General features: G+C 34.3%; 1 protein-coding gene across 1 annotated transcript; it reads right to left on the bottom strand.

The window, feature by feature from the left end:
- Nucleotides 1-1325: 1325 nt before the first annotated feature.
- On the bottom strand, nt 1326-19607 carry LOC148948175 (uncharacterized). Its single transcript, XM_089095723.1, has 4 exons — nt 19448-19607; nt 17553-17717; nt 6427-6588; nt 1326-3923 (listed from the first exon to the last, which is right to left on the bottom strand). The coding sequence occupies exons 1-4, from the start codon at nt 19515-19517 to the stop codon at nt 2788-2790; spliced, it is 1533 nt and encodes a 510-aa protein (XP_088951849.1). The 5' UTR covers nt 19518-19607; the 3' UTR covers nt 1326-2787.
- Between the last annotated feature and the right edge of the window lie 640 nt (nt 19608-20247).

Consider the following 20247-nt stretch of genomic DNA (forward strand, 5'->3'; position numbering starts at 1 on the left):
GGAATCAAAGAACTGTTTGAAAAATAACAGCAAAACAAGAGCCAATTCAAAAACCATCTACTACAACTAATCTAAACTAGGACACTGGCAAACTATAGAATATTTTTGAACACGGTAAATGCTGTCATTTGGGGTCACTTCCGTGTTAACCTTCGTAAGAAAAATCGCGTAAGAAAGAAAAAGAACACTTTAAGGGTGTGCTTGTATAAACCAATAATATGAAGTTTGAATGGAGCTTCAAGTGTTACAAATCTAGTAAGTTGTTTAAGAATAGTTGCTTTTTACATTTTACAAAATATCCTTCCCGTGGACTTAGTCTAAGGGCAAACCATGGAGACCGTCAGTCCGCAACTTGCGAACGAGGACGCGTCCACTAGGCATACTTTTGTATATTTTTCATCTTTATTATTTATTTTATTTTCTTATTGGTGGACTACTTACCACAATTCCTAATATCTATCAGGACTGGCCGGCCAGATGTTACTAGCAGGCCACTTTTTCATTAGTACTTTCTTATTGGTGGACTACTTACTACTATTCCTAATATATATTGGGACTGGCAGGATACCTTTACATAAGCACTAGGTTATTGGTGTACTCAATACCACTATTCTTTACACAATTCCTCTTAAAACTAAAATGAAGTGAACATATTGAACAAACAAGCAACATTTTTAATAGGACAAAGAAAAAAGAAAAAAATCAAATATTTTGGATTTACGTCTGGAAGACTTTATCAACAGGAAAAAAACACTAAAACCTTAGGTTAAACAACATATAAAAAAAGTATAAGAAAAACATGACAAAAAAATACCATACAAAACAAAAAAAAATTAAAAAAATTTCACATCTAGATGAAGTCCAATATGGTATTTCAATTAATATATCACAAGGCGCAATTAGCATGTCTGATGTCTTAACTATCTTCTGATATTATTAACTCCTAATAACTACTAGGAGAAACAAAAATATCTTTTGATATTAAAGAGCCAGAAACAATGATTTCCAGCACTTTTTGAAGCCTCTGTCCAACAGAAGAGATAGTAACACTCTTGGCTACAGTTAGAGCATAAACAAGAGTTTTTTTTTGTAGTTGTATCAAGTTGGAAATTCCAGAAAAAGTTATTTATGGGGTGGCCTGGGAGGGGGGGGGGGCATAGCATTTTTTTTTCCGAACTAAAAGCCATAATAACAAAACTCACTTCTTTAGATTTGAAAATTTTATTCATTGAGTATCCAAATTTTCTTCCTGATTAACTGCATTCCACATTGCATCCCTATGTCTATGTCTTAAAATATTACAATGCTTTTCTTACAGATAGAACACAGAGATCGAGGCGTTTTACTAATGAAGCAGAATTCACCCTCCTTGAGAGATGTGGAGTCACCAGTGGTGTCCCACAGGGTACTGTCTTAGGATCTATGTTTTTCAATATCTGCATAACTGATATTTTTCAATTAACTAGATATTGACTAACTCTCTATGCTGACAACTCAAAGTTGTTTAGTGTTGACAACCAGTGCAAATTCCATTCAAACTACAAGAAGACTGTTTCTCATGCAAACTCTGTCCTAGCACTCTTAAAAAAAGAACTATATCCAGTAACTCTCCCTTTATTTTTGTGAGGTTGTACAAGGCCAGCATATTGCCATTGACAGGAGGGGAAATTAAAAGAAGCTGTTCAAGCCATCTGTCAAAACTCGACATCAACAACAGTTTTTCTCCTGCTGTGTAGGTTGCACAAGGCCAACATATTGGCATCGACAGGAGGGGAAAGCAGAAACTTTCAGAAAATATTAGAGGACAGGCTGTTAAATTAAATCACAAGATACTAATTTCAAAGGGCGAATCAGCAAATACTCAAAAATCGCTAATGGCAATATGTGCTATTATAATTGGTCCATTATGCTTTAAAACTAACTGTTGCTTTAAAATTAATTAAAAAAAACATTGTGTTTATGGTTGCCAATAAGACACCTCGGCAATATATCGAGAACGACTGGGGGTATTAAGTTGAAACTTTTGGGGAATACTACTATCACTATTTATCACTTACAATTTAAATAAATAAAAAGATTGTAAGTGTATCCAGGTTGTCCAAAAGCATAGATAAAATCTTTTGGGAATGACATTAAGTTTTACCTTTCAGGTAAACTTCATAAGCTATAAAATTAAATTAAAAAATACTTATTTTATCAGAATTAAAAATTGTTGCAAAAGTTTTTCAAACATAAAAATAGCAACCCATATTAAGAATTCTTGTAGAAAAACACTGAAAAGATATAAAATATTATTTTTTCCATAAAATAGACTATGTCAATAAAAAACGAACAGAAATTATTCCACAAAAAAAAGTTTTTCAACGAAAAGTAGAGCTCCATTAAGCCAACAATGAGCAAAAATGAAGTAAAACAATATTTCAATGATAAAACTACCACAAATCACCATCAATAGATAAATGAAAACTCAAAAGAACAGAAATTACAAAAAAGAGCCGAGTCAAACTCAAAACGAGCAAAAATTAACATTAACAGGGCTGATAATCCCCATGCCTTCCCAAGACCAGAACACAATTTGTGCTTTACTGAAAACAAACTACATATGAATTGTTTTTACTTTTCTTACTTACATAAATACAAAATTATCAAAAATTGAAGGAATATACCTAAAATATTTATATTTCAATTAAACTGACTTTTTTTTTTTTTTTTTTTTTTTTTTTTTAGCAAAGCGCAATCCATAAGCTTTCGAGAAAAGCTTTTCACATACATAACATTAATTGGCTACTAACCCATATGCACTTGTTGATGGCTGTTCAAGCTGCTCTTTCGAGAAAAGCATGATTTACATACAATGCATTTAAACGGCTTCTCACCTGTATGTACTCTTTGGTGCCGGTTCATATGTGAAGAATGAGAAAAGGTTTTGTCGCAAACATTACACTTAAACGGTTTTTCACCCGTATGCATTCTTTGATGTGTGTTCAAAGTATCAGCGCGAGAAAAGGTCTTGTCACATACATCGCATTTAAATGGTCGTTCACCTGTATGCAATCTTTGATGTGTGTTCAAATTATCAGTGCGAGAAAAGGTCTTGTCACATATATGACATTTAAAGGGCTTTTCACCTGTATGCAGTCTTTTATGTGTATTCAAACTGTAATTTTGCGAAAAACGCTTCTCACAAACATCACACTTAAACGGTTTCTCACCTGAATGCACTCTTTGGTGCACGTTCAAATGTGAAGAATGAGAAAAGGTTTTGTCACAAACGTTACACTTAAACGGCTTTTCACCCGTATGCATTCTTTTATGAGTTTTCAAATTTTGAGGTTGAGAAAAGATCTTGTCACAAATATTACACTTAAACGGTTTTTCACCTGTATGTAGTCTTTGATGCTGGTTCAAATGTGATGAATCTGAAAAGGTCTTGTCACATACATCACATTTAAATGGTCGTTCACCTGTATGCAATCTTTGATGTGTGTTCAAATTATCAGTGCGAGAAAAGGTCTTGTCACATATATGACATTTAAAGGGCTTTTCACCTGTATGCAGTCTTTTATGTGTATTCAAACTGTAATTTTGCGAAAAACGCTTCTCACAAACATCACACTTAAACGGTTTTTCACCGGTATGTACTCTTTGGTGTTGGTTCAAATGCTGCTTTCGAGAAAATATCTTGTCACATACCTCAAATTTATATGTTTTCTTCTTTTTAAGAGTTCTTTGATATATTTCCAATTTTCTATACTTTTTACTTTGCAAGCAACTTTTTAAACCAGTTTTCTGATTTCCTAAGCATTTCCCTTCAGATTCCGATGCACAAGCATTTGAGAAACCACTCGTAGATGGGCTTTTTGAAACAACTAGTGACGTATGTTCCTGTAAGTGTATTCTAAACACGTGTGGAGAAAAGTGACCTAAAATTTAAAAGTCTATATATTTAAAAAAAAAAAAAAAAAAAATGAATAAAACAAAATATCAAAACTCAATAAACCGAAAATAAAAAATAATTCTTTCAATATGTTTTAAAAGTCTACAGAAAAAACAGTATATGTTTCGACATGTTTTAAGAACTAATTTTATTTTCGATCCCTCTTCTCTCCCTCATAATGATAATTATATTAGCTTTTAAAATTAGTTATTCTAAAGCAAGGAAAGAGTGAAAAAGAAACCCTAAACGATCAAAAAGTGCACTGTGTTGTAAATCAAACCATAAGTGACGGAAAGGAAATATTACAACAAATATAATAGGCAATTTTCTTTAGCAATACATTTCTTTTGTGATTTTCCTTAGTTAGAAAATTTGTGAAGCTGTTACCCTATCATAGGCAGCGCGCTAGCGCTGCCTATGATAGGAACGCTCAAATAAAGTAAACAGATTTTTTGCGAATGGTTTCTTTGAGCTGCTCAAAGAAAGTAAACAGATTTTTTTGCGAATGGTATCAAGTTTTCCATTACAGGTCAACTAGAGAAGTTATGAAACTTAATTAAACAGTACTATATGTGTCCAGATTTTTAAAAGGGTGAATTCTGTTAAAAATTGCTGAAAATTTTTCTCTAGCATACAAATAGCAGGCCAAACTATAAAGTCTTAAAAAACAAAAAGATTTAAAGTATTATTTTCATTTTCTCTACAAAGACAATGTCAGAAGAAAACAAACAGAAATTAATTAATAAAACTTTTTCCACAAAAAAAGTATTTTAAATAGAAGTAAAGAACTTCATTAAACAAAAATGAGCAAAACTAAATCAAATAATCTACCAAGCGTGAAACTACCACATATCAGCCTCGATAGATAAATGAAACCCAAAACGAACATAAATTACAATAAATAACCGAACCAAACTCAAAACGAGCAGAAATTAACATAAGCTGTGCGCAAAACCCCTATGCCTTCCCAAAGCCAGAAAATAATTTGCCCTTTACTGAAAAAATATAAATGAATGTGCATTGTCAGTTAAATATAAATATACTGAAATTTAGTAATCAAAATGTTAATATTACTTGATTTAGTACAGTTATAAAAGTAAAAACACTTATATTTTTTCAGTAAAATGCAAATTTTGTTCTGGCCTTGGGAAGGCAAAGGGGTTTTGCACCCAACCTATGTTAATTTCTGTTCGTTTTGAGTTTGACTCGGTTAATTATTGTAATTTCTGTTCGTTTTGGGTTTCATTTATTTATCAATGGTGATTTGTGGTAGCATCAAGTTGGTATCGAATGGTATCAAGTTTTCCATCTCAGGTCAACTAGACGTGGTATGAAACTGAATTAAACACTTCTATTTGTGTCCAGATTTTTAAGAGGGTGAATATCTGTTAAAAATTGCTGAAATTTTTTCTCCAGCATACAAATAGCAGTCCAAATTATTAATCTTTAAAAAAACGAAAAGATTTAAAGTATTATTTTCTTTTTCTCTGAAAAGACTTTGTCAATATAAAACGAACAGAACTAATTAAAAAAAACTTTTTCCAAAAAATAAGTTTTTCAAAGAAAAGTAAAGAACTCCATTAAATAAAAAATGAGCAAAAATAAAATCAAATAATCTACCAAGTGTGAAACTACCTCAAATCAGCATCGATAAATAAATGAAACCCAAAACGAACAGAAATTACAATAAATAACCGAGTCAAACTCAAAACGAGCAGAAATTAACATAAGTTGGGCTCAAAACCCCTATGCCTTCCCAAGGCATGAAAATAATTTGCAATTTACTGAAAAAAATACAAATGAATGTGCATTGTCAGTTTAATATACATATACTTATATTTAGTAATCAAAATTTTAATATTATTTGATTTATTAAAGTTATAAAAGAAAAAACATTTATATTTTACACATTTATATAACACGCATTCATGATCTTTCTTCTAGCAAGAAATACAAAATTCCACATTTTTGCAGACAAAAGCTTGAAACTTCAACAATAGGGTTCTCTGATACACTGAATCTTGATGGTGTGATTTTCCTTAAGACCCTCTGACTTTTAGGGGATGTTTTTCCTTTTTTTCGAAAATAAAACAATTTCTACAGAAAATTTTCATAACCTTTGTTGGGTTAGACTAAACTTGATGAACCATATATATTTGAAATCCTCATTAAATCCGACTCTTTCGATGTATCTATTGGGATCAAAATTATATTCTTTTTAGAGTTTCTTTTACTATTGAGCCAGGTTGCTCCATACTTACAGTTCGTTACCCCGAACTGTTTGGTAATAAAACTTACCAAACTACTTTCTAGTGAAAATTCAAAAAAATTCATGAAAGACTACAAAAACGGTTTGGCAAACAACTGCACATTGGAATAAGATAAAGCCAAAGTTCGATCTTACGATTAAGTCCCTTTATCCTATTTTTGTCCAATAAAATATTACCCAATACATTTCAATAAACAAAAACACAATGTTTCAGATGTACCTTCATTGTTAGAACATTTGGATTCTTGGGTGTCGTGTTCAAATTTACATGGTCCTGATATGCTAGGTATATTAAGCAAAGGAACATCTTCACGTTTTGGTGACAAAAGATGGTTTGGAAAATGAAAGGGCTTCTTGCTGTCACCTAGTATAGCATCTTTAACTTCTAAAACAAAACTTAAATTAAACACACATAGAAAAATTTAACAGTAAAGCTTACTAAGCAAATCTAACGGCTTTTTCTTTTTAGTTAGGTACCGAAGTGTGACCTCGCAGTGACTGAAGCACGATGGAAAGTCTGCGGAGAAAAGAAGCTCAAAGCAGTAAACAGCAACACGACTTATAAGGTTCTGTACAGCGGAAAAGCGGACAGACATGCAGCTAGAGTCGCAGCTATATTGAACCCAAATGCAGCAAAATCTCTCTGCTCGTGGAAGCCGATTAAAAGAGAATCCTGTATACAAGATTTGCATCTTAACATGCAAAGCTGTCGCTAGTCATCTGCCATGCATCAACAAATGATACCGATGAAATCTCGAAAAACGATGAAACCCTCCAGTCCGTCCTAGACTCCATCCTTCTCCATGAGGTCACTTGCCTGGCAGGCGACCTAAATGCGAAAGTTTGTCAGGATAGATCTTATTGCACCGAGATGTTTGGACATCACGGGCTTGGAACTATCAACGAAAATGGTGCAAAACTGGTCAGCTTTGCCATTTCGAATGACCTGTTGGAGGTACATTATTCGAGCACAAAGATATCCATAAGTATACATAGACATCCCCAGACAAAACTGTCAAAAATCAGATTGACCCCTTTCTGATCCTATGACGGTGGAGAACTAGTCTGAAAGACATGAGAAGTAACAGAAGTGTGGACGTCAGGTCGTACCATGAACTTCTTATAGTAACACTGAAGTTGAAACTCCGTTCCAACAGATCTCGCCAACCAACAAATTACAAAGAAATTTCGACGTGGGGAAGCTCAGACACAAGGATGCTAGGAGACAATTCAGCATTAGACTTTCGAACAGATTCGAGGCACTTGTTGATATAGCACAAGACGTCGAAAAAGCTTGGACGGCTGTACAACAGAACTACACAGAAACTGCTGAAGAAGTTCTTGGCTTTAAAAAGTCAACAAAGGAACAGTGGATATCCCAGAAGACATGGGATTTGATCGAAGACCGCAAGAAAATAAAACAGAGCAAGCTCAGTAATGATCCCTCTGCTGATGTCATGAAAGACATAGCGTATAAAGAAGTGGACTTTGAAGTGAAGAAAAGTACTAGATCAGACAAGCGACAGCACCTCAATGAGGAAGCAAGAATGGCAGAAGAAGCAGCCGGACGTGGTGACACGAGAGCTGTGTACCACCTAACTAAAGAAATCGTTGGGAAGACCAACGTCCAAGATGGACATGTAAAAGAGGAAAACGGAAGAGTGCTAACCGATCCCGATGACAGGAAAAATAGATAGGCGGATTACTTCGAAAGCCTTCTCAACCACCCGTCCCCTTCTGTTCCAACAGATATTCCGGACATCCCATTTTTGGATCTCCTCATTAATGAAGACGAGCAAAAGGCGGATGAGATCCTTTCAGCCTCGAATAAGCTGAAGAATGGAAAATCTTTGGGTAGTGACCGTATATCTGGATAAATGGTCAAGGAATCGATCCGCAGGTCCCTTTCGGTGTGGCTAGGCTTCTTTTCCCTCGTCTGGCAAAAAGAAAACGTCCCCAAAGACTGTAGAGCAGGAACCATTATTAAATTGCTCAAAAAAGAAGACGCGACAGTCTGTTGCAATTACAGAGACATCAACCTCCTCTTGATACCCAAAACTCTTCTGTATATTTATCCTAACAAGACTTCAAGCTGCCTTAGACCCGCATTTACGCGAGGGGCAGCATGGTTTCCGACCAAATAGATCTTGCGCCGATCTGATATTCACACTGCGCACCATGCTTGAAGAATTAAACGAGTGGAGACAACGCCTATATCTATTGTTCGTCGACTTTGAAAAAACGTTTGACTCAATAGAACACCCAATACAATGAAGGATCCTGATCTTCTACGGTATTCCTGAAAAGCTGGTTCACCTTATCAAAGCAATGTACGAAGACGCGGAATACTGCGTGAGAGCCTCCAAAGAAAATACAAGATATTTCAAAGTGATGACAGGTGTCAAACAAGGATGTAAATTGTCTCCATTCCTCTTTATTCTCATAGTGGACTACATATTCAGATAAATTGATGGATACAGGATCAAAATTGCAGGCAGACTAGTCCAAGATCTTGACTTTGCAGACTATGTTGGATTGATGGAGAAAGACAAAAGCAAACTTCAAGACTTTTTATGCAAGTTAGCCGATAGGACCGAGCAGTTTGGGTTACATATCAGCGCCCCCAAAACCAAAGCGATGTCAACCACTAACTCACCGATGAATATCGAATTGTGGACTGAAAGCATAGAGCAAGTCACCAACTTCCGATATCTTGGTAGTACCGTCTCGTGTAGTGGCGATTCCGAAAAAGGGCTGAGAACACGAATAGCCTTGGCAAGCTTGGCATTTCAACGACTTTGACCAGTCTGGAGTTCAGCGAAGTACTCACTCCAGCTAAAACTTCGCCTTTTCAGAAGCAACGTCCTTTCGATCTTGACGTACGCGATGGAATGTTTAAAACTCACAGCTGAGCAGTAAAAACAACTCACTGCATATGAAAACAACTGTCTTCGCAGGACAGGAGAGCCCTTCATGCATCCTTTATCCCAGAGTAGGAGGACATCTACACCGCAGCTCATTTGCGGGATGATTGGAGGCTGTTAACGGACGCCCTGTGTGCCTCTGGAGGAAAAGGAAAAGCTAAGGTCTAAGGTAAGGTAAAAATGTAAATATACAGACATTATATATATTTATATATACATAAAATCAGATATATATTCAGGTTTTTATCACAAATCGTTTTTAAAAATCTAATTTTCATAAAAAAAAAAAAAAACAGAAACATTCAAAGCAAATTCACAAACATAGAATGAATAAAAACTTGAAATTCATAACATAGAAAGAGTTGTTGGATTAAATTGACCCAAAATCATAAAACAAAAACTCCAAGGATAACACAGCCCATCCCTCCCCCCAAAGAACCTGGGGACAAGGGTTTTAAGTTAACCCCTGGAACATATAAGGTTTTATGGAAGGGATGGTAGCATAAACTTTAGAGGGGGATCATTCGATAGTAAATCGGAATTTCAAGTTATCTTTTTGAGAGTCAAAATTAATATGGTGGCAAATAGCCCCCCCCCCAACCAACTGTTTTTCCCCAAACGCGTCTGATCAAATTTTTGAGGTTGTCATTTTATCCAAAATAGATCACAGATCATATAGTAACATCTCCGGGGTTTATACAGTCACCCAGAACCCGGGGGTATATGAGTTTTTTATGGAAGGGATGATGGTATAACTTCGACGGGGGCTCATTCTATTGGGAATTGAAAGTTTTAGTTCCCTTTTTAAGAATGAAAAGGCAATCAGCCCTCCTGACTTCTTTACTTAAAATCCATCCGATCGAATTTTTGAGATAGTCATTTTTTTTAAATAACGGGGACTTAAGCCCCCAAGACCACACAAACCTATAATGAGTCTAAGATCTTAGAAAGGTTCATACCAAAAAATGAATTAAGAGGTAATTACACATGTTTGATTAATAATTCTTCATAGCTCTTTACAAAATATGGCACATTAATCATCCAGCCAGAATTTTTTTAAATACTGGATTCTAAATCGCGACCAGCAGTTATAACTTTCAGTCTTGGGAGTTCTGCTGTGGTCTCTTCTTGAAGAGATGTTTCGTTATAGTCAAATAAATGTTTGGTAGTTGCGGTCTTCAAACATTTTAGTACTTTTGCTTTAGTTTTTTCCCTGTGCTTCTGCAGAGTAAACAAGCCGATGCCTCTTTTATTGCGCTTCTTTACCATCTTTCACAAAGGAATTTTGTGAACTAACTATGCCAAGTTCTTCTTTAATTGTCTTTCTCGTCAGTCAAAATCTTTGACCGCAACCTAATTTGACGGAGCAGTCCTATTTGCATAATATGTTGAAACATTAACTTGTAATGTCAGCCGAGACAAGATGAAACGCTGACCGTTCATCACCTAGGGACCGGTATTTATGCCCACCTATTGAAACTAAATATGCAACATTTCAGGAGATTCTAAGATAAAGCTGATGGTAACGACTTTTAGTAGAAGCAAATAAACTGATGAAAATTTCTTTTTTGAATTAATTAGGAAAAAACTTAAAATTCAAGTTGTTCCTTTCAAAATCCTCTATAAGTCCATGTTAAAATCATTAAACTTGTGCATACCATTTTCTTAGAAAAGTTGAAATTGAATTTGCACGAAAAAGCCCAATTTAGAAAGGCCCGTAAAAAAAATAAAAAAAATAGCCAACTCAGGTTATGTTGCTAGATCAGAGGAAAAGATAAAAACCAAAATCGATGCCTTTATGCGTCTGTTATCGCCAGACAAGCGAAAAATATTTAACATGGAAGAGATAGCCGGGAAGTTCTCTATACCGGTCCCCCTTATAAACAGTGAAAAGCGATGACAATAAAAATTTTAGATACTTCGGTCACACATTCAGTGACACTGTCATCAGCAAATATCCGGTATTTTTTTTTTTGTAATTGTTTTTCACTCTCTTTTAAAATGATTTATCCAGACTTGAACTATTATTTGAACGACCTAAGAAAACGTGACTTTCGTCGTTTTTTTTTTTTTTTTTTTTTTTTGATCCAATCGGACTCGCCATGCTCTTTTAGCTATATAGTAGTTCAGTCTAGCTTCTATGCAGTTCAAATCATAATAGCCAATTTTGGGCTTATTTCAAATTCAACTTGAAATCAATATATTAGACAAATTTATCTCTAAATTTATTAAGAAATATATACAATATAAATATGAATTGTATAATCTATATAGAGATGTAGTTTTAAGACTTATTATCAAGCTTATTGAAAAATTAAGTAAATAAAAAACAAGTTTTTTCAACTGGAAGTAAGTAGCAACATTAAAAACGAACAGAAATTATCACGTATATAAAGGGGGGTACCTCCTCCTCGACACCTCATTCTTCACGCTAAAGTTTTTAATACTTTTGAAAAAAGATTCTTATTGTTCCAATTAAAGAAACATAGTGTTCCAGAAGTCCTTCTTAAAAAATTGGAACAAAATTAAAAAGTATGCGCAAAGAGCGAGGTGTTGAGGAGGAGGCAACCCCCTTCATCTAAGAAATAGTTTCTGTTCGTTTAAGTTTTAATGTTGCTCCTTACTTCCCGTTGAAATAACTTTTTTTTAATTTAATTTCTGATCGTTTTATAAATTATTTAAAAAAACTTTCCGAAAAATAAGTTTTTCAAAGAAAAATAAAGGCAATTTTAAACTTAAGATCAGCAGATACAAATACCTGTTAAAATTCAAACTCAAAACGACCAGAAATTACTATTAAAGAATAAATGAAACCCAAAACGAACAGAAATTAAATAAACAATCATAGCAAAAAACATACAACAAGTAATAATATAAACGAATAAATAGATCTTAAAGCGAGTAATGCTTAGATTGAATATGAAAATCAAGCTTAAAACGAAAATAAATATTTTGCTATTAAAGTATAAATGAAACTTAAAACGAACAGAAATTAAATAAACAATCAATGCGAACAAACATACAATATATATTAATGTAAATAAATAAATAAATCTTAAAACGAGTGAAGCTTAAATTGAATATACAAATCAAGTTTGAATCGAATAAAAATAACTACAAACAAGAGTCTGGGTATCGTGTCACTGCAGAAGCCTAAAACCTACTGCGTCATTGGCGCTTTACTGAAAACAATTCTTTGAAATATTTTCACTTTTGTTACTTTAAGAAATCAAAAATCAATTAAGATTTTAGGGAATAAATATCAGCATATGTATATTAAATTGACAATGCAGATTTTTTTTCAGTAAACTCATTTGAATTTTTTTCAGTAAAGTACAAATTATATTCTGGCTTTTAGAAAGCATAGGGGTTTTGAACCCTACTCACATTAATTTATGCTCGTTTTGAGTTTGACTCTAATATTTATTTTCATTTTTGTTCGTTTTGGGTTTCATTTATTTATTGATACTGATTTGGGGTAGTTGTATGCTTGGTAGATTATATGATAGTCCGGACGCCAGGGGTTGAAAATGTGAACCATACCACGAAGGAATGGGGCTACGAGAATTAGCCTACCCTCCACCCCCTAAATTGACCAAGCGGATTCAAAAATACCAAGGGCACTTTCTTGCGAGTGGTGGAACATTCCGAAACTTGACATTTTATTATATTTTGGTGTTTCATGCAAGAAAATGCATGTTCCACAAAGTTTGAGGTGCAGTTTTCCGCTCAAATAAAAATGCCTAGATGCCATAGAATGTTTTCATAACAAACTAACACGATTAGTTTAAAAAAAATGGCAAAACTATATGAGTCTTGAACAGCCTTGGAAAGTATAAACAAAATCAAATTGAATATTAGATATGTAATGATATTAATTGTTGAAAGATCCATCAGTTCAAGATTTTTTTTTCGCTGTAATTTTATTTTTCATTTTCAATGCTGTAAGAACTGGAAAATAATAAATTTGTAATATACGAATAATTCATTTTCAGTGAAGCACCAATGACGCAGAAGGCTTTCGGTTTTTACAGTTAAAGAAGGGGGCAGTATCCAAATTTTGCTTGTAGTGAAACTATATTTGTCTCGACCAATCTTGAAAATAACTAATAAATTAAACGGAATATTTGATGCATAATGATATTAATTGCTAAAAGCCCATCAGTTCAAAATTTTACTGTAATTTTAATATTTATTTTCAATATTAAGTACAAAAGAAAACATTTGTAATATAATTAGTTTTCAGTAAAGCGCCAATGATGCAGTAGGTTTTAGGCTTCTGCAGTGAGACGATACCCAAACTCTTGTTTGTAGTTATTTTTATTCGATTCAAACTTGATTTGCATATTCAATTTGAGTTTCACTCGTTTTAAGCTTTATTTATTCATTTACATTAATATCTATTGTATGTTTGTTTGCATCAATTGTTTATTGAATTTCTCTTCGTTTTAAGTTTCTTTTATACTTTAATAACAAAATATTTGTTTTCTTTTTAAGTTAGCTTTTCAAATTCAACCCAATCATTACTTGCTTTAAGATCTGTTTATTCATTTATATTAGTACTTGTTGTATGTTTTTTGCTATGATTGTTTATTTAATTTCTGTTCGTTTTGGGTTTCTTTTATTCTTTAATAATAATTTCTGGTCGCTTTGAATTTGAATATTTACAGGTATTTGTATCTCCTGAGCTTTAGTTCAAAATGGCCTTTACTTTTCTTTGAAAAACTTATTTTTCTGAAAGTTTTTTTTCAATTAAATTTTTTTAGTTTTTTATTTCAAAAAGTTCCAAGTTCTTAAGGCATGGGGGGGGCTGCTTACTGTCCGAGTATTCTTGACTTTAAAAAACGAATCTAGAACTTTCAGTTTAAATCGAAAGAGGCTTGTTTCAAAGTCTATACGATTACCTCTTTGATAAAAACCTTATATATGAACAATAGACAGCTTGCATAACTTGTGGACAGCGATATACAACAATGAATGGATTGAAAAAATAGCTCCAATAAGGGGGTTTAGACCATTTCACTTGCTGACACAAAGGGATCACGACTGTTTGGAATTGACCTTAATAGGAATTTGTCTGCTAAAGCAATTTTGCATCTGTCACAGAGTATGTATTTTAACCTTATAATTGGATAATTATAATAGATTTCCTATGTGTTCTTCCCATACAAAACCCCTTCCCATAAGTTATAAACACCCTTAAAAAGTTAGGGGCTAGTTGCCCTTCAATCTCTTTTGACTCTTAAAAAGTGAACAAGAACTTAAAAATTTCAATCAAATGAGCCCTCTCTAAAGTTTATACGAGCATCCCTTCCATAAGAAATAATATGAAGGATTCAGAGAATCCTTAAATTACAACCCTTGCCCTGAGGGCTTTGGGGCAGTTATAATCCTCAAAGACCTAATTTGCAGAACTTAAAACTACGTTTAATAAAATGGCTGTCTTAAAATTTTGATTGGATGTGTTTGGGGAAAAGGTGGGCGTGAGAGGGGGGTTAGTTGCCCTCAAATCACTTTCGACTATTACAAAGAGCACTAGCCCTCGGAATTTCCAATCGAATGAGCCTTTTTTGAAGTTTCTACGACACCGCCATCTATAAAAACCTTATATGCCCCCAGGGCATGACTTAAAACCCTTGTCTTGAGGGATGTGGGGGATTGTCCTCCTCAAAAATATATTTTCTATCTGGAAATCAAGTACGCTGAACAAAATGGCTATCTCAAAATTGTGATTGGTTGTATTTGGGGGAAGGATGGGTGTGGGGGGGCTAGTTGCCCTCCAATCACTTTCGACTATTAAAAAGGGCATTAGGCCTTTGAATTCCCAATTGAATGTGCCTGTTTTGAAGTTTCTACGACAACACATTCTATAAAAACCTTATATGCCCCAGGGCATAACTCAAAACCCATGCCCTGAGGGTTGTGAGGGAGTGTCCTCCTCAAAAATATATTCTTAATCTGGAAATAAACTATGCTGAACAAAAATGGCTATCTCAAAATTATAATAGGATGTGTTTGGGGGAATGATGGGTGTAGGGGGGGGGGCTAGTTGCCAACCAATCACTTTTGACTATTAAAAAGGGCACTATCCCTTTGAATTTTCAATCGAATGAGTGTTTTTTGAAGTTTCTATGACAACGCCTTGTATAAAAACCGTATATGCCCCCAGGCCATAACTTAAAACCCTTACCCTGAGGGTTATGGAGGATTGTCCTCCTCAAAAACATATTTTCTATCTGAAAATCAACTACGATGAACAAAATGGCTATCTCAGATTTTTTATTGTATGTGATTCGGGGAACTATGGGCTTGGGGGGGGGCTATTTGTCATCTAATCCCTTTTGACGATTGAAAAGGGCAATATCCTTTCAATTTTTTAATTGATTGAGCCTTTTTTGAAGTTTATACAACAACGCCTACTATAAAAACATTACATGCCCCCAGGGTATAACTTAAAGCCCTTGCCCTGAGGGATCTGGGGGAGTGTCCTCCTCAAATATTTTCAATTGGATGTGTTTGGGGAAATGATGATCGTGGGAGGGGGGCTAGTTACACTCCAATCACTTTCGACTATTAAAAAGGGCACTAGCCCTTTAATTTCCAATCGAATGAGCATGTTTTGAAGTTTCTATGACAACGCCTTCTATAAAAACCTTATATGCCCCCAGCGGATAGCTTAAAAACCTTGCCCGGAGGGGTGTGCGTGAGTATCCCCCAAAAAAAAATATTTTCTATCGGGAAATAACCGCCCTGGAACAAATGTCCCAACAACAATTTGTTATGTGATGTGTTTGGCGGAATGATGGGGGTGGGGGGGGGGGCTAGTTGCCCTCCAATCATTTTCGACTATTAAAAAAGGCACTAGCCCTTTAATTTCCAATTTAATAAGCCAGTTTTGAAGTTTGTACGACAACGCCTTCTATAAAAACCTTATATGCCCCCAGGGCATAACTTAAAACCCTTGCCCTGATTGTTGTGGGGGAGTGTCCTCCTCAAAAACATATTTTCTATCTGGAAATCAACTACGCTGAACAAAATGGCTATCTAAAAATTTTGATTGGATGAGTTTGTGGGAATGATGGGCGTGGGGGGGCCTAGTTGCCCTCCAATCATTTTCGACTATCAAAAAAGGCACTAGAACTCTCGATTTCCAATCGAATGAGCCCCCTTTGAAGCTTCTACGACGACCCCTTCCATATGAAGTGCCTCTGGAAAAAAAAAATAATAAAACATTGGAAACGTATGGCCTTTACTATAGGCAACGCTACAGCGTTGCCTCTGATAACCCCAGGAAATATGGCCTCACCTCAACGGAGAAATACCCTTCTCACGAATATATCCTCTATACAATTCAATCCCAATGAAAGGTTACCCAGGCAACTACCGTTAACAACTCCAAGCGTAAAACTGAGACAGAAAAGAGATATCAAGAAATAAAAAAATTAAAAATGTATAGGAATTCTGGCAAATTCCCAAACTGTATAATGTTCTATGACAAATTCACCCCCTGAAACCTTCCATCCCCATTAAAAGTTCACCCGTGAAAAAAAAAAACAACAAAACATTTCCTTTCTTACCCTAAAATCCATATATGCTTCCCAACAACAAATACTATGCGTAAAGAATGGGAAATTTTTATAACTTAAAGACCTTTCCCATGGAGCTATGGGGGGGGGGGTCATGTTATATCCAAAGGCACGGTTATTGATTTTTTCAACTTTGATGAACAAAATGACTATCTGAAAAAATTTTCGGCCGATTTTGGGGGAAAACGGGTGGGGAGAAGGCCTAGTTGCCCTCCAATCTTTCTGGTCACTTAAAAAGGGCACTAGAACTTTTAATTTCAATTTGAATGAGCCTTTTCACAATATTATAGGAGCATTGGGTTGATATGATTACCCCTGAAAAAAAAAAAAAAAAAAAAAAAAAAAAAAAAAAAAAAAACACCATGATCTTTCTTCTGGCAAAAAATGCAAAATTCCACATTTTTGCCGGTAGTAGCTTGAAACGTCAACAATAAGGTCCTCTGATACGCTGAGCCTGATGGTGTGATTTTCATTAGGATTCTATGACTTGTCAATGGATGTTTCACCCTTTTTTCGAAAAAAAGGAAAATTTGTCAGGCTTATCTATTGGCATCGATATTCCGTTTTTAGAGTTTCAGCTACTATAGAGCCGGGTTGCTTCTCACTTACAGTTCATTACCCCAAACTGTTTGATAATATAACCTACCAAACCGCTATCAAGTGAAAATTTAAAAATGTTCATGAAAGACTACAAAAACGGTTTGGCAAATACCCTTTCCTTTGAATAAGATAAAACAAAAGTTCCATCTTCAGATTAGCCCTTTTGTCCTATCTTTATTCAATAGAATATTATCCAATTCATTTCAATCAACAAAAACACAATGTTTCATATGTACCTTCATTGTTAGAACATTTGGACTCCGGGGTGTCGTATTCAAATTTACATGGTCCGGAAATGCTAGGTAAATTGAGCAAAGGAACATCTTCCCGTTTTGGTGACAAAAGATGATTTGGAAAATGAAAGGGCTTCTTGCTGTCACCTGGTAAAGCATCTTCAACTTCTAAAACAAATTTAAATTAAACAGTCATAGAAAAATTTAACAGTAAAGTTTACCAAGCAAATCTGACTGCCTTGTCTTTTTAGTTACGCGTAAAAATGTAAATATACAGATATTATATGTATACATAAAATCAGAGGTAGGGGCAGGTTTTTTCGTTTTTTAAAATCCACTTTTTATACACCAAGAGAAAACCAGAAGCTTTCAACACAATTCACAAACATAGAACAAATTAAAACCTGAACCCAAATCATGGGAACTGAGCCCTCGTCCTCCTTCCCTCTGGTCAATTTATTCAAGTCAACTGATTAAAAAACAAAAAAATTAACATTTTACAGAGAAATAGAGAGATAGATAGAGAGAGATAGATAGAGAGAGAGAGACAGAGAAAGATAGAGGAAGTGAGGGAAAGAGAGATATAGAGATAGTTAGATAGATATAGAGAGAGAGATATATAGATATATATTGTTTTATATATATTGATAGTTAGTTTTTTTTTTGGTTTTTTATATTTAGATTTAGCGTTATATATAGAGTTAAAGATAGAAAGAATGAGAGATAGATAAAGAGAGAGAGAGACAGAGAGAGAGAGAGACAGAGAGAGAGAGAGACAGAGAGAGAGAGAGCGACAGAGAGAGAGAGAGCGACAGAGAGAGAGCGACAGAGAGAGAGAGAGAGAGCGACAGAGAGAGAGACAGAGAGAGAGAGAGACAGAGAGAGAGAGAGAGATTCCACAGCTGTGGTCCTGCAAAATGCGGAAATAAAGATCCACGTTGAGTACTCCAAGCCTCAGACACTATCTAAGAAGAATATCTAGTTTCATAACAATGATAAAACAAGTTAGACTTATTCAAACATTGATAAACAAAAACAGCTACTTGATAATCTCTTAACTTATAAACGTTTAGAATTTTCATTTTAGTGAAGCAACTCAAAGTGCTATTTTCAAATCTCACCGATTCTCCTAAGACACAAACAACTTTATTTTGTAAAATTTGGACTCTTTTAAAACTTGACACAAAAGAACTAATTCACAACAAACAACCATAAGAAAGATACAGATTGATAAGAGAATGATAGAGGATCATTAGAATTCTTGGTGGAAGTACATTCCTTAGCCTTTTTATAAGACCCAATCCTCTTGCCACTTTTGCTGCTATTACATCATAGTGTTGTTTCCAACTCCAATTAAAATCAAGATAAATCATATAAACACTTTAAGCTTGATTTAAGAATAGGCCATGATTTAAGAATGAGGGCCATGAATCTCTGCATGGCCCTCTCCCTCCCCCAAAAAACTTATTAACAATATTTTATTCCTAAAATCAATATAAACACTATAAGCTTCATTTAAGAATAAACCATTCAGACAAATTTTATCATTTAAAATAATGGGAGTACCAATTCTTACAGAAATCTGCTTTGATAGAAATATTTCGTACATCATACCAGCACAGTGAAGATTGACAGAAAATTCCTCAACCGGATGATTTAATTGTCTCACCAAACTTAAAAATTAAAGCTAATAAATTGAATTTAAATGTGTTTTGCGTCACAAAGAAGGCACTTTATCACCCCTCAGCTCTTAATTATTAGATTCAAGTACATATGCAGTTAAATTTTTTTTCTTAAGACCACTTCATGAGCAAGAAGGAAATAAATGAATAAATATTTTCTAGGACAAAGTAGCTTTTCTTTTATTCTGACACAAAAAAATAAACTGTACAACTTACCGTTTTTAATTAAACAATCCTCAGAAACTGTGATGGGATCGGCCATTTTCAGAATTTGTGGCAAGTCCATTAAAGATCTTGGAACGGAGTTAGTACAAACTATGAGAAGTAAAATACTATCATCAAAACATGGATACAACACAGATTTTAGCCAAGAGAGTCCTAAAATACGAAAGATATTAGGATTGATGACTAATAATAACTTTTAACCACTGCAGAGCAAATTTTATCTTCATGTAGTTGAAAGAAAAGGCTCAACTCCTTCAGCAGTCAAAGGAATTACAAAATTTGATTTTTTTTGGGAGTGTGCTAAAATTCAAAAATCTTTTTGATTAAATTTTAAGTGTAGCTGTGGATTTTAAGTTATAATAAACTTACACGGTAAAAAATCAAAATACAGCTGTCAGCTTTTTCTGTTAGCTGTATTCTGTTAGTAAATTTTCCAATCCGAAAACATGGAAAAATTTGGTTTAATTCCAGAAATGAAAGCTTTATTCATTTTTTAATGCTTTAAACACTACAAAGTGGGGCAGGGAAGCACTTGTCCCCTCGCCCTTGCTGAACAATGTTTATCTTTAATTTTTACCTTCTCTAAAATAATTGATTAAAAGGAATATACAAGGAATATTGCACTTTTAAATATTATATTTCTACAGTTTCTACTGCTTTGCAGGAGAAAAATATCATTTTCTAACCGTTCACTCGCCCTTTAACAGAAATCTTTCACCGCTTTAAACCACTTCTATATATATAATATAGTCATCAAGTTTTTGATTTTGTCTTACATTTTTACAGCCCTC

This window comes from Artemia sp. Qi Xiang Cuo, chromosome 10, assembly GCF_049724085.1.
Source record: "Artemia sp. Qi Xiang Cuo chromosome 10, ASM4972408v1, whole genome shotgun sequence".
In the NCBI taxonomy this organism is placed as follows: Eukaryota; Metazoa; Arthropoda; class Branchiopoda; order Anostraca; family Artemiidae; genus Artemia; species Artemia sp. Qi Xiang Cuo.